This window comes from Gymnodraco acuticeps, unplaced genomic scaffold, assembly GCF_902827175.1.
Source record: "Gymnodraco acuticeps unplaced genomic scaffold, fGymAcu1.1, whole genome shotgun sequence".
Classification (NCBI taxonomy): Eukaryota; Metazoa; Chordata; class Actinopteri; order Perciformes; family Bathydraconidae; genus Gymnodraco; species Gymnodraco acuticeps.
This window is the reverse complement of record NW_022990271.1, coordinates 6,600,095-6,615,805: the sequence shown is the minus strand read 5'-3', so window position 1 is coordinate 6,615,805 and position 15,711 is coordinate 6,600,095. Positions and strand designations below refer to the sequence as shown.

Sequence of the window (15,711 nt, the reverse complement as noted above, 5' to 3'; positions counted from 1 at the left end):
CGCTCTGACCAACACACTCAATATAAACCATTTTTGACTGGCTTTGTGGTGCAGTGGAAAAACACTCACTGTGCCAGCAGCTGTTCATGGCACACAATCTGGCATCCAGTCAGAGGATCCGTTTTTGATTTAAACTGTAATTTTGCTCATTTAAGACAGTTTTAATCTTGTGTTGAGTCAATACTTAATATTTGAGGAGTTTAGCTTCTTTATTGAGACTAAGGGTTTTTGAAGATAACATGTTTACATTCCCCAAATGAAGGCACTTCACTTTGCTTTATTATTGGTTCCTCAACCCTGATATCGTATCTGCATTCAACACTAGTATTTCTATCAAGACCCATCTCTTACCTGTGAACCTGCAGCATACACATAATCATATCATTCTGTGCATTCAAAACATATACTTCAGTCATTCAACATTTCTGTGATGATGTTAACTGTACCTCCATTTAGCTCCCTTACATGTTCCTACAAGAGAAATAGTAGCAGCAGTATTATCAGGAGAAACTTGCTGTCTGACATTTCTAACAGGTAGGAGATTGTATCATACAGTATATAGTTAGACCGTTTTGGTGATTGATATAAATTGTAGTCCTAATAGCATGTGTGTGAGTAAATACAACACACCCAAAGATGTGTTCAGACTAACATGTGAAGCTTTTAAGAGGAATATCATGACATTGCTGAAGGCTGCAAGAGTCACCCTTGAAAAAGAGATCTTTTGATCTCAAGGGGCTTTCACCTGGTTAAATAAAGGCTACAAACAAACACACAAACAAGAGTCAGAATGAAGGTGTGGTCTAGAGACTCCTGTTTCACTGCATTACTTCTCAGTGTCGTCAAGAAGGGAGGAAAATATCTATGGTGTTCACTGTCGCTTCAGGCAATGGGAGAAAAGAAAGCATACCTAAACCGGACCCTTTTAATCATGCACCCAAGGATTAATTTCTAAGCAGGTGAAGTTAATCATTATCCAACATCTCTGTGGGAAAAGTTGGGTTTTAATCTAGTTGAGCAGCTTTATTCCCATACACACGCAGACAGTGTGGTTGTGTGCATGTCATATGATAATCATGGGATTGAACGCTGCATTGAGGTTTTTTTTGCACACACCAGCCATTTGGCCAGCACATGCGATCACTGCGATAATGATCTGTGCGTGGGTCCCGTTCGTTGTGTGTGTGAGAACATGCCCCCCCCCCTCTCATGCTAACTCTGTGGCATGCAGGCACCGTCTTTGTGACACTCGTGTGTGTGTGTGTGTGTGTGTGTGTGTGTGTGTGTGTGTGTGTGTGTGTGTGTGTGTGTGTGTGTGTGTGTGTGTGTGTGTGTGTGTGTGTGTGTGTGTGTGTTGTGTGTGTGTGTGTGTGTGTGTGTGTGTGTGTGTGTGTGTGTGTGTGTGTGTGTGTGTGTGTGTGTGTGTGTGTTGTGTGTGTGTGTGTGTGTGTGTGTGTGTGTGTGTGTGTGTGTGTGTGTGTGTGTGTGTGTGTGTGTGTGTGTGTGTGTGTGTGTGTGTGTGTGTGCAACTGAACTGAAGCACTTTGCATGGTAGCGGTGAAATATTTGATTCTGTGTGTGCACTTTACATTTGTGGATTCCTTGTTATCATTTTCCCCTTTTTAAAATGTGTTAGTTGGATTAAAATTAATTGGGGTAAAAATAAAAACATAAAAACAGCCAATAATGGACCCCTTTCACAGTAGACGTTTTGACATTTCACACGAGGAGGTTGCTGATTGTAGTTTCTCTAACAATTAAGATCCTTAATATAATCAGAAAAAAACATCCGTCTAATTGTTGATTGCCATTAAAATGACTGAACATACAAGAGCTGGTTTGCACGTTGCAATAAGATGTGAGTTTTAATTCTTTTTAAACCTCTTACTGATGCAGTAGTGTCACAGATTCTCTCTCTCTCACACATTAGGCATAGAAACAAGCTATCTTCAGTTTAGTGATCCGTTAGCCATACAGTATTTAAGACTTTCTGGAAGTAAAGCCCATTCATTTTCTGCATAGACAATGTTAAATGACTGACATTTGATGCATGTCCAAAGTTTGGACATGCACAAAACTCTTCCAATTAACTCATCACTAAGAATATTTATGATTACTTCATTTAAAAGTAAAAGTCTGTGTGCATGCATTAACACTTAAGGAGAGGAGTTACAAGTGATCACATCAGGCCAGAGGTGTAAACCGGGCCCCTTCACTTCATACTCCCCTACTTCCAGTACTACCGACTGGACATTACCAATTTCCAAACTCCAATTTAATTGTAATCTCAGCTACACATTGTGATGACAGTCTGTCCACTAAAACATAAACACCTGGCAAATTACTCAAAGCAGCCTCTGTGGTAGTTCCCCTTACACTGAGTGCCTCTGGGAGCACATTTTGCATTAATGACACACACGGACTCAAGGTGAAAACAATACCGGTTGTGCTGTTGTCGCTGGTAACTACAAATCCCAAGGTGCATTTCGGTAAGAATCGTTTCTTACAGAAAGTGGAAGACCACAACTAGAGCTTCAACAATGAGTTAATTAATTTGTTTGGATCGGATTGACAAAAGTAAAAGAAACGTATATTAAGGTTCCAGTTTCTCATATGTGAGGATGTGCTTCTTTTCCTGCTTTACATTTAGCCAAATACATGTGTGTTGAGTTGTTGGTCAGACAAAGGCAGTGATGGGCAGTCAGTTTAGGTCAAGATTCTGGATTATTTTGGATGTATAAGGACGGTACAGTTCTTCCTTTATGAATAGTAACAATGGATGGGGTTCATTGGTTTCTTTGTTTAAAGCAATGTCACCGGCCATAGCAAACTGATGGCAACATCTAGAGCTGTGGAGAATTTTATTGGGTTTAGAGGCTCAGCTGCTCTCTCTCTCTCCTCCCATCCCCCTTCCCTTTATCCCTCCATCAGTCATTCTCACCAGCTCTGGACACAGCAAATTATCACCCCACACCCCACACACCACCAAGCTCCAGTCTGACAAGAATATAGCAAACACACAGAGAGATATGAGACTGCAGATACCACTGTGTCAGTTGAGCTCAAATTGAACACGACCAACTATAGAGAGGCGAAGTCCTGCCCTTCTACTTCCGAGCCATGGGACCTTATTTCAGAAAAATTATGTATTGAAGTCAATGGGGAGAGAAAGATTATCTTTCGATCCCGTTTGAATTGTGCCACAAATTACACATATGATGTTTGTCAATCTTAAAAAATAATTTCCATGTAAAAAAAGTCACAGATTGTCGTAAAACTGTTGAAATATAAGACTATGAAAAATACGCAACTAGAAAGACTACAAATCCCAGAATCCCGGTCCTGCATGCTGGCTCTTACGGAACCGACTAATTCCCCTGTTGTGGAATGCCCAGACTTGTAGTGATTTTCACCTCGTTTAATACTTTTTGCCTCATTCTGAAAGAAAGAAGTGAAATGTGCCAACGTGACGGCCGTCTTGGTGTTGGTGTGGGACGGGAGATGTAGTTCATTGAGCGGTTTCACACTAAAAAAAGTGTTACATTTAAAAAAAATGTACTTGCAAAATTACATTTTAAATTGATAAACATCATATGTGTAATTCGTGGCACACTTCAAACGGGATTGAAAGATAATCTTTCTCTCGCCATTGACTTCAATACATACTTTTTCCAAAATAAGGTCCCATGTAGGTCCCCCGGAAAGGGAGGGACTTCGCCTCTCTATTAAAAAACATTTAGCAGAGTCTCATCGCTACAATTATTTGTTACATTTTGTGAATATGTTCACACTAAAACCGGACCAAACAGGATATATTGTATTATCTTCCCCCCCGTTTAGTCATTTATAAATAGTGATTTGAGTGATTTGCAACCTGTTATTGGCTAGATAGACGTTTACAATGGGACACAATGACCGCTCTGCTCTACAACAATGTGTGATGTGCCAACTGCAGGCAAAGTATAGTAAAGATGGCTAAAACTGCCACGAAATACAAGAATGCATCTTTAGATTTAGCAGTCTTTGGATAAAAGAAGTCTTGTGGTCCTCACAAGAAAAAAAGAAGGCCTAATAGCTGCTTCTTATCAAGTATTCAAGTTGTAATGTAAAGATAGACATTTAGAAGATCAACAGAGATGGAAATGTGTCTGTTGGAGCTCCTTGATATCAAGATATGCAAGTTGGGCGCCATTTAGGCCAACACTGTTTTCTCCGCTTTGGGCCAGTTTGAACAGTCAGCACAGATGTTTTGGGAAAAGGAAGCAACATGTCTCTGCAAGCATTAGAAAGAAACAGCATGAGGTAGAAACAACACTGCATCTAAAAGCTTTGAGTCTGAGGGGTTATGGGACTTCTCATGACCCAGAGATAAAAGATGTTAACTTTATGTTCAGCCAATTTGTTTGATTTTTGTCTTTGTGAAAAATGATGGTTTGCAAGGACCAACGCCGATTTGTATCTTTTAGTGCTCTGTGGAGTCCAACATGGTTTTCATTCCATCCTCTTCCCTCTGTGTTTGATCACATGATTTGATTAAAACCTCTTAAAAAAAGATTAGTTTAGTTAGCTTTTGGTAAAAGACAGTTAAAGTTGCATAGCTTTAGCAGAGACGACTGCTCCATCTGATCGTAAAGTCATCTCTTCTGCAGATAGTATGTTTACCATAATTCATCACTTTTGCTATTCATACACTAAATATTGAACTTATTGGTATCTCTTGATAAGATCTGATATCTAAATGATTGTCCAATTGCCCAACCCTAGTCTTGAGGAGTTGCTGCATTTGTTTTCCAAAACAATTATCTGTAGACGCAACGCACTGCCACAATCCCAGCTGTAACGTTACTTCTACCTTTATACTCACTGTCACTCATACACTTGATTTTGCACACTGGCTGACATAATGCACAGTATGTAAGCGCTGAGTACGTTTTGGCTACTAATTAATTTGAGTGAAATAAAACATATAAAACATCATTTTTGTTCCATTCAGTAGAGGTCGCCTGGCCTAAATAAAATGAAACCCTGGCAGTAACAACAAAACACAGATGTAATGGTAATAACATTTAAAACGTTAATACTAACCATTAGGCATTTGACCAGTTAATCAGTTACCTGTTACATCCGTAAGTCACACAAGTGTTGACAAGTGTTTCCTTTTATTCTGAATAACTAATGAAGCCCGTCGTAATCACTAACCGGTCAAACACCAGAAACCGCATTATAGGACTGTTACAGAGAAACAATGCTGCTGAAGCAGAAGATGCCTCCTGTTAGAGTATAGTGGTAGAACTATAGGTGTATGCAGGTAGAGTTTTCACCATCTAAATAATTATAGCCATGGTCCAACATTAACATATCAATCATTTAGATTGAGAATTATTTAGTGTCTTCTGAGTTTGACTTTGTCTTAATAAATGTGCATATTTATAACTTCCCAACTATGCAAAATATGAAATGTTGTCTTGTCAGTTAAGGACACCAACCTCTGATATATTGGCGTCTCTTGTTCTCTGCCGCTAGATTTCATTCGATTGTAACTCTTTTAATAGAAATGTCGAATTTACTATCTTTGGAGAGTTCTGGTAGCGTGTGACTATTTTTAAATACATTTCGGTGCAGTGGTTTACTTCCCTGAGGACATTTCATAATCCTGTATTTTTGTAAGTTTCATTTTTAGCAGCATAGTCAAAATGTTTTTTATGGGCATTTCCAATCTGACGAGTATACCATTGTGGTGGACACAGTGAATCCTCAGCTTTTCTTAGCCAACCAAAATGGTCTCATTGAGAGATTGTTTATTGGTGCAAAATGTCACAGGCTGGGAGTTTTAAGGCAGAAACTTCCTCTCAGGCTATAAAAACCCCCACACTGGTCTGCATGCTGTTTGTGTGTGTAGAAACCCCCCCGTTACCCCCAGCTATTCTCTTTGTGTTTTATCCCCTCTCTCCCTGCATCCTTCCTTTGTTCCAGCTTCTTTTCCCACCTACATGTCAAATTATTCCAGTCAAACAACCCAATAGAGCACGAAAACCTGGCTTTTCAGTGCTCTCCAATCATGATAGTGTTTATTGTGAATAAAACAAAAAGGCATATTTCATGTAATCAAGTTAAGAGGATTTTGACTTTCATGTTCGAGATCAGTAAGCAGCATCTGCCACACTGGCTATATGAACATTGTGGCACTACAAGGTCTTTGACATTACTTTGAAGCATTCTGTTGTTTTTAGTCGAAGGCTTTGATCAGTGTCACGTCTAAACCAGGCACACATTAGTGTTTCCCTTCCTCATAAGCTTCACTAATAAGTGCAGGAGAATATAATGCAATAATATGCAATTCATTCCTTACTGTCTGACTGTTTTAGTAATGTTCTTAAATGTTCACCTCCCTAGATGTGAGGATTTGCAGACTTTCTTTGTGTCATATGACAGTACACTGAATGAATGTTGGTGTTAATGTTAAAGCTGTGGGGTTCTCCGTCAGAACTTCTGTCAGATGGTTGAATGTCTTCAGAAACTTCCACTCCTCAATTCTGTTGGAAGATGGAGAAGGAGCAGAACTGGCTAATGGAGAGGAGGACAAAAGTGGAGATACTTAGTGAGAGGTGTTCATCTTACTCCTTCTCCACCAGCTCCACCGTATTCTTGTGTGTGTATATATTTTTCAGACAAATATTGCGATTGCGATTCGATTTGCGATATTTGTTTTTAAGCGACCCAACGGAAGTTTATTGTAAAATGCGGCCATATCTCCGGCTAGGAAGGTCGCATCAACATGCTCCGGTCTCTAGCACCCTCGCAGCCCGAGCTACGAGTGAAAGAACTAAACTTACATGAAACTTCCGTTGGGTTGCTTTAAAGTCAAGCTTCAGTTTAAGATTCACCCTGTAATAGATGTAAAACATGTGATGGAGCATTACTAACCTGACCCAGATCTAGGAGAGCTCCATTGGAAGCCATTTGGAAAGGGCAGGCACTTTCAAAAATACTTGGCAGGTGATTGGATCAATCCGTCTCTATCATGGGCCACTTCTGATTGGTTAACAATGGCTGGTACATCATTTCAAATTGCGATTAATCGTTCAGCCCTCGTGTGTGTTGTGTGTGTTGTGTGTGTGTGTGTGTGTGTGTGTGTGTGTGTGTGTGTGTGTGTGTGTGTGTGTGTGTGTGTGTGTGTGTGTGTGTGTGTGTGTGTGTGTGTGTGTGTGTGTGTGTGTGTGTGTGTGTGTGTGTGTGTGTGTGTGTGTGTGTGTGTGTGTGTGTGTGTGTGTGTGTGTGTGTGTGTGTGTGTGTGTGTGTGTGTGTGTGTGTGTGTGTGTGTGTGTGTGTGTGTGTGTGTGTGTGTGTGTGTGTGTGTGTGTGTGTGTGTGTGTGTGTGTGTGTGTGTGTGTGTGTGTGTGTGTGTGTGTCCAGGAATACTAAACGGATAAACCTTCTTGGCTCAGGCAATAAAGTGGAATGATCAAAATGAATGTTCAGTTAAAGAATATCTCAAGATGTTGGGACTCCACAGACAGCTGCTGCCTGCGTGCTGCACCTGTGATGGAGCTTCCTGCTGTACGAGCGTCTGTGTTTGACTGAAATGTTTTTATAACTGCAGTGCGGCTCAGGCCTCGGAGTTACATTCAATGTCCTTCTTCCTCCATGAATGTGCCTTTTTAGCTTATATCTGTAGGGACCTAGAAGAAGGACAGGTCTATGTCCTGATTAGTAATTGTGTTACATATATTGTGCGTGTGTTTGGATATGTAACAGCTGTGCACAACATGCAGTGTGTGGTGTGTAAACAGCAGCCTCTGCTCTGTAGCCGTAGAGAAGTGTGCAGCTCGTTTGAGGCCCAGGTTGTCTGAAATCTCTTCTCCGTGCAGGAATCTAACAGCGGCTTGGAGATCAGTCAATTCACCCAAATATGTATCTGCAACAATATTGACATTTTATTCATTTTTTATATAATATTTTCCATCAAACCTGTCAAAAATCACAGTTTTCCCACATCTAAATGTAAATGATTGACGCATGTCTTATACATATAGTAAACTTATAGGTGCGTTTTAGACTGTTGGAAACAACACATTTGTAGGCATCTCCTTGGCCTTGGTGTTTGTGATCGACATAAAAGAAGAATCTGGGACAATATCTACATCATAAGCTGTGTTTTGTTACTGCTGTGAGAAAGTGCTTTAAGACTAAGACCCTTTTCTTTGGTTAGTGTTTGATTACCGCAGAGCGCCATCTTCTGCTTGCAATATGCTTTTGTAACGATCAGAGTCTTCTGAAGACATTTAGCTGATTTAGTGTTCCTGAACAGAGTTCCTCCACATGTTGTCATTGGAAAAGACAACATTATAATCATGCCTGTTGGACTGTTGGTAATTCATCTCTCCTACCATCCAGAAACTATTTAACTTTAACTTTCTAATTGCACCTTTTAATTAATGAGAAAAAAGAAATATTTCCCAATAATTTTCTTGAACATTTTTCTTTTGCATTGGATTTTCGTGTTCTTTGTTAGCTGAAGCACAAATGTGTTTTCTGCTATTGCATACCCTTTGGAGGAAGCCAAATGTGCAAACATATTTTTACCATAGCCTGCAACATTTTGGGGGTTTCAGTTCTTTTCAAAACGATCGTTCTGTGGTGGGACCAGAATGAAAGTCTTTCTCACACCTGGGCCCCAACGCTGAAAATGGAAGTAGTTAGTTTTGGTACTGGAAGATGTATTGGTTATACTTTTTACATTTAGACGATACAACAAAGTAAGACAGCAGAAGTTATAGTTTTTCTTCATGAACATTGCAAATAAATAACAGCTCTAAAAACATTTGAAAGATTATGAAATGGTGCTTTAAGGAAATCAAAAAGCCACTGTGATGAAAAAGTTATGTTTGTTCAATTTGATAACAAATGTTTGATTATTATTTGATTATGCTTTCGTCATATCGGTTCGATGTACTCCTATGGATGAATGATTTCAAACAGCAGATGGTAAAAGAGTTAAAAAAAACTCTTTATGATCAATGTTTGATATATAACGATATTATATTCAAATCGGTTCTAGCTATGGATTTTGCATCTAAGTGTTTTTGTTTTGCTACTTTGTACAAGTCTACAAAGTAGCTGCCATGCTAAGGTCCCAACAAATTGCCTACATCACTCACAGTATATGTGTCATGTACAATGCCAAATAATTCAACACTTCAGTGTAACCCAAAAGGAATATGCAATATGCATGGTTATATGAAACAACAAGAAAGAGCTTAAAGGTTTCATCCTATGTATGGACACCACTGCACACATATTGTGTACACAACAATTCTAACTGTGTGTATAATTAATTACCCGGAAACTGACACACTGGGCACTAACAGCCCTGTGTGTGTGTCATTTGTGGGGCGTGTGTTTATGTGCGTCTGCGCTTTTCTATCCCTGCCCTGTCATTAAAGGAGATGAAGGGAGGATGTTTGTCCAAGACATTCTTACAGGCTACCCAGTGTGTGTGTGCGCGGATCCCAACGTTGATGCATTCAGTATGTGTGTCCAGGTTTTTAGTTTGAGTAACGCGGTTAAGATTGGCTTTTTTTATGGTCTGTGTCAAGGCTATCATTTGCCATAATGCTATCCACCTGCTCCATGTCGGCTAGTGAGGGCTGCTAGAGAATGAGCCAATGCTTTCTTTCTTGGTTCATTACGACACACACCTCAACTAAACAATACAATTAAAGAAAGTATTGTTTTATTTTTCTTTGGTCGCTGACTGAACCTTGATACTTGAACTAAGACTTACAATTGAACTGAGTGTGGGTTTCTTCTCATCTTCACTATTTAGTTTTAGTAAGTTTTGCTTCTTTGGCTTTACCATGAGTGATGATTCAATTCTATAGGAATCTGAGAAAAATAATGTTTCCCCGATCTCAAGCTCTCCTTCAGGCCAGCTTGGTAACTTAAAATACTCCGACACAGACAGAAACGTACTGCATTGAGCGGGCTGCTTCCCAGTGTCAGTGGTGTGTGTTCAGTATTTGGACAGGTGCTGATCCAGCTGACAGATTCTCACAAAAATGTATTGAAATGAGGCTGTTCTAAAATGAGACTTGGTGTGAGAATGGTGTTCATTCCAGTGCAATAAAAAGCTTTCCTGCCAGAAAAGCTTTCAATGTTTTTTTAAACATCTGTATGGCAAACTGCCAGCTGTGTCAAGCTGTGTCTATAGGGAGAGACTTAGCATATAATTAGTATTTCTCAGAGCAGGTAGAGCCCGATAACGACATATATAATATAATATATAATATAATATTAATGCAAACCATCTCATTAGGAATTTGAAAATTCAGTCCATTTATTTCCATACCTGGATGGCCTGACAGTGGCGGGGGGGGCGCTTGCAAAGAAGCTGAATGCCTTCTTCCTCAGTATCTGCTCTAACTCTTCCCTGAGACTGCTCCAAGACACACAGAGTACGGCTGCACTCACACAAAGTAGTAGAAGGCAGGCTCTGGCCCCTCGTAAATCTGAGTGTGTTGCGTTGCACTCGCATACTGTGCTCTGACTGGACAGTTGTTTTCTGACGTAGCCACCATACTACGCACAGGGATATCATTCATTTTCTGTCGCACTGATGTAGAAAACATTGTGTTGAATATCTTTGTTAATTCTAACGCGTTCTAACCCCCCACCATAACTCTGTGCTTCTGATTCTCTTGCCGGTTCGTTCCTGCTTTCCTTAAATGGACATTTGTGTCAAATTGAACTTCTCCAAACTAGTAGTATAGCAGCAGCTGGATAACCTTTTTTCAAATCTCTGTGAATCAGCTGTCTTTATGAAAAGTGTATGTAGACTCTAACCACCTTTTGTATTCCTGGCTGCACTGGGGGTCTCTACACATCCATTACTGACTAATTCAATGACTATTGTGTTGTACATTTTTGTATCCTATATTAATCTCATCTCAAAAATAAATTTCTCATCCTCTTTGTCCTCACAGCAAATGGTGATGAGCCTGCGAGTGTCGGAGCTGCAGGTGCTGCTGGGATACGCTGGGCGCAACAAACACGGGCGCAAACACGAGCTTCTGACCAAGGCGCTGCACCTGCTGAAGGCCGGCTGCAGCCCCGCCGTGCACATGAAGGTCAAAGAGCTCTACCGACGACGTTTCCCGGCCAAAATGGTGTCCCATTCGGAGCTGGCCATGCCCGGGCCGCACCACCCTGCCTCAGCTGGCGTGGTGGGAGGGGGGGGCGCCGCACTGCCCTCCGGCCTGACACAGCTGGCGTACGAGGGTCACGGCGGAGCCCCGTCGCCCGCTGCCTTACTGCCCCTCTCGCTGCTGGGCCCCGGGAAGCACGAGCTGACGGGGCTGACGCACCACCTGTCCGGCTCCACGCTGCACCCGGTCCACCCGGACGTGAAGCTGCAGAGGCTGCCCTTCTACGACCTGCTGGACGAGCTCATCAAGCCCACCAGTCTAGGTGAGGGCTCCAGTGTGTTCTGTGTGTGAGCTTGACTTATGGGGAACAATGGTAGATGGATACTTTTCAATTAATATGTATGCATCATATTTTAAACATTTATCATTGCACTTAATTTGTGGCGGCTCAATTCCCATTTAAATTAGAGTCGCAGAGAGGCTAAGCTCGGCTTTATGCTGTGACGCGTTTTCAATGAGAAAGTCCATACTTAAGGTCGAAAGGTTGAATATATTTAATAAACAAAATCAAACACACAATAACTTAGAAGGACCAAAACGGTCAACAGAAAAATGTCAGCGCAAGCTCACCCTCTGTCATCCGCACCTGACATGTAACAGGTGACCTATATACACAAACCACACCCATGTGACGATTGCCGGAAGTGCTCAACAAATACAAATAAAAGCGACGTAAACAAATAATAATAATACAAATAACAAACTCAGGCTAAGTAGCATTTTGGCTCCTACATAATTAGTATAAGTCTTGAATGCAGTGTTTCTTAGTTAACAACAATGTTGGTTCTGTCTCAATAAGACTTTTTATATTTTTTTAAAGTTTAGTGTTTTTTTATTCATGATAGCTTCATGATGCCAGACTTGACATGGCTGCTTTGTAAGCCAAATAGTATTCTTAGAAATGCATTAAAACACGCAAACAAAAACATTAACTGCAGCTGAGCGTGAACATTAGTGCACAGCCTCCCTCTCTCTCTCCGTATGTTTCCGGTCTATATCCTCACCGTCAATTATCCACTGAGTGTGAAAATGCTGAAAATATGATCTGCAAGGTTGTGGATATTTATGTCATTATATCAATCTAATAATCATGGCAGCAGCCTCAGAAAACATTGATATTTGTGTTTCCGCTCTGTTGGAGAGGCTCCCTGTTAGTGTCTGTGTTGTGCTGCGTGCTAATGCTCTGACAGGGCACAGAAATGCTACTGCAACAATATCATTTACAATATTGTTGTTACCCCACAAGAGTTCAGAGTAAACTGATGCAACAGTTGGTTCATTACAGGTGTAAGTGAACATATTTTTAAATAGAAGAGTGTGATTTTGCCGACCACATTGTCTAACCTAATAGTGGTTTTACTTGCTTGGTTGGTTATTTCCATTAATGAGCAGCAGAGAAGAAACCAACATTTACTGACTTATCATATAAATAGTTTACTTTTTTATAGATGTGTAGTACATTTAAGAGTGACGTTTGGACACTGAACACTTGCCAGTATGCATCATAGGTGAATATTGGTTTTTATTTTGATATTTATATTGTTACGGACTGCTATGCTAGAATTAACTTTGGGTGGGACAAGCAACGCTGCCACATGATGAATTGTCCTATTTTAATCGAACATACATTTTTCCTGCTGTGAGACCAATTTGACATCAGTGTGGAGCCACTGAATATTAATGAATCTCTGCATGGAGACCATCAACAACATACATTACTGCATATATCTACAGCAAATTCACGTCTCCTAGGAAACTATATTTAGTGATAAATGAGAGCAGAGACACTCCACGTCAATCTGTAGCTGAGAGAATAGTTCTGCACCGGCTCTGCAAGAACTAAACTGTCTTGCTCCAATGTGGCAACACACCGCTGTAGTGACACCAAAATAAGATCCTAAATAAGTTTCAAATGTAATACTTTACATACGGTTTTGTCTCTCCTTTTGTGCTTGATTGTGCTTACAAAAATGTTTATATTCACAAACAATTTTTAAGATGTGAATCATAAACTTCAGATTATAACTGTACGAATAACTTAAAGCATTAGAAATATTTCTATAAAATTAAAGATGTAATAATAAAACACACTGTGGTATTATTTATTAAGAGTTAAACTGTCGGAAAGATCAGATTTGAGTGACGGTAGAACCCTAAACAAACAACTCACCAACTGTCATCAGACTTTCATTCGGATATTGCGAAATCCACGTCAAACCAAGAACAAGTAAGCAGATCAAACTCAAATCCTTCATTAAATACACTTAAACTTTTCCAACTTAAAACCGCTTTGACGCAAATCACTGCAGTGATTCCAAATATCCATATCAAATATGTTCTTGAATTAACTTCTTAAAAATACTTTTAGTCTTAATCTCGCACTTGTCTTTAAATTAGATGTACATCCAGTACCCAGCCCACTTTGAGCACAAACACGCTCTGGGCTCTGGGATATATTGCAAATAAATGGAAATGTCTCGATTTTCCCACATTAGCATTTTAATGGAGTATGGGACCATCTTGTGATTAATTTGCCTGCAGATGCATGTACAAACACAGCGCCTGCAGCTCTGCCATCACCCCATCTTTCTCCTCTTCCCCTTCCTCACTCCATCCATTTCCTGCACATGTACCATTCCTCTCTCCCTCTCTCACCCACCCTGCCTTCCATTCGCTCTCGGACTTGGCGGCCATCCTCGGTTCAAATTTGCATGCAAAGTGATGAAATCATACAGACCTACACCTGTGCCCGCAAAACACACCCTCCCCTCATTTGAATCTGAATCGTACATTCAAATCTGTCTCACACACACTCACACACTTCTGCACACACAGTACTTTTCAAAACACAGACATACTTTCCAATAAATAATGCATGCTGATCGCATTGTTCCCGCAGAAGCAGAGCGAACGAAAGAAAGACTGAGAGGAGGAACTCGCCCATCAAAGCTTAAAAAAGAATTTACTTTAATAAAATCCCTCTTTATCCTTCCTAATAATGAAGAGCAGTAATGAAACCCCTTGATTCATTTGAATGTGCCCCTCATGGGCAGAGATGTTCTCCTTTTGCTATAACACTGCTGTAGTACTCTCTTTCACACACTCTTTCACATACTCCCCCCCCCCCCCCCCCCCCTTCTTTGCTTGGTTACTTTTCTATGATCTTCTGATTACTGCTCTATAACACTCCCTCTCTCCCCGTCTCTCCACCATTGACTCTCCTGTTGTGTTGCCTCCAGTTTCTCTCTCCCTTCCCCCACTTGCTGATATCATTTCTTTTTGCTGGAGAAAGCTGATGTGTTGGCCCTGTATGTGCTTTTTACAAAACTGCATGTGCACAACAGACTTAAGACGCTGCAGTGAGAGAAGACATTATGTCCTTGCATCTCAAATCTAAACCATAACTCTGAGGAAGTCTGTTTCCACAGCTGAACTGCAGGCTATTCATACAATTCACATGTGAAATGGAATAGAAAATGGTTTTATGTTTGTACACAATTTGGCATAAAATAAATGAAGAGAAGACGGTACAGGAGCAAAACAGTATGCCCTGGCAAAATGGTCAATTATAGAAATGACAGAAGCTCTGTTTCTTCAACCTGCAGATTCTTCTCATGTTGACATGTTGGAATGTTCTTTATAAATACCTTATGCCTACAGTATTGCACACATGCACAGTAAGAAGAAAACTGTGCTCTCGCTGCAGAGCCATTTCTCTCACTCATGGAGCTGAAGCAGCGTATATCATTAATAAACTTAAAAAACATTGTAGAGGGGGAAAATGTGGAATCAGATCTATAGTAGCTGTAGAATCGCCATGCATGTGAACATGTTTTCAAATGTTCTGCCTGATTTCTCACAGTAACCTGGTGTCTTGTGTGTGTGTATGTAATTGTAGTTATTATCGCTCTCACACCATCCTCCCACCCTCCCTGTCATTATCCCTCCCTCCCTCCCCCCCTTCCTCCCTCGCAGTCTTGTGCTCTCTGTTGAGTCTTATCAGTTTGTGGGATGAAGGTTAGCCGGCCTCCAGTCGAGCCCTGCCAGTCTAAACTGGGCAGTGGTCTCGGCTGCACCAGCTACTGCTTCATTACCATGGCGACCTCACTGGTTGAACTCTCCATCATTATCCATCCTCCATAGAGAACTATGGCTCTGTGCTCATTATGGATATCATTGTGGAGGGCATGAATTATACATGATGTAATCACCATATCTTCAGGAAAAGGATGCCAGCCTATTTTCTGTTTGATGAGCATTTGGTGCATAATGGATTTTTATAAGGGACGATTGCTGCGATATTCACACAATGGAAGAAAATCAGAAATCTGTCTAATCAAATGTTTGGAAAAAGATGTCAGACCATGATTTTATTTGGTCGAACTTTAATAACCTTTTTGAAAACTAGACATTAGCGTTTTAATGGTTAATATCCTATCCACTAAAAATGTTTTCTTTTACTCCTATTCCCCTTAAAATGTCTGACCTTGACTATTTACACTTGATC

General features: G+C 40.5%; 1 protein-coding gene across 3 annotated transcripts in view; it reads left to right on the top strand.

Moving 5' to 3' along the window:
- The window catches only part of LOC117549341 (E3 SUMO-protein ligase PIAS1-like), a 59,470-nt gene that overhangs the window by 13,658 nt on the left and 30,101 nt on the right, over window positions 1-15,711 (top strand). For 2 of the 3 annotated variants that reach the window (XM_034221180.1, XM_034221181.1), the window contains exon 2: window positions 10,983-11,466. In XM_034221180.1, the coding sequence (XP_034077071.1) occupies window positions 10,983-11,466 (484 nt within the window). Of the gene's footprint in view, window positions 1-860; window positions 960-10,982; window positions 11,467-15,711 lie in introns of those variants that run through there. The other variant, XM_034221182.1, reaches the window with a different exon arrangement.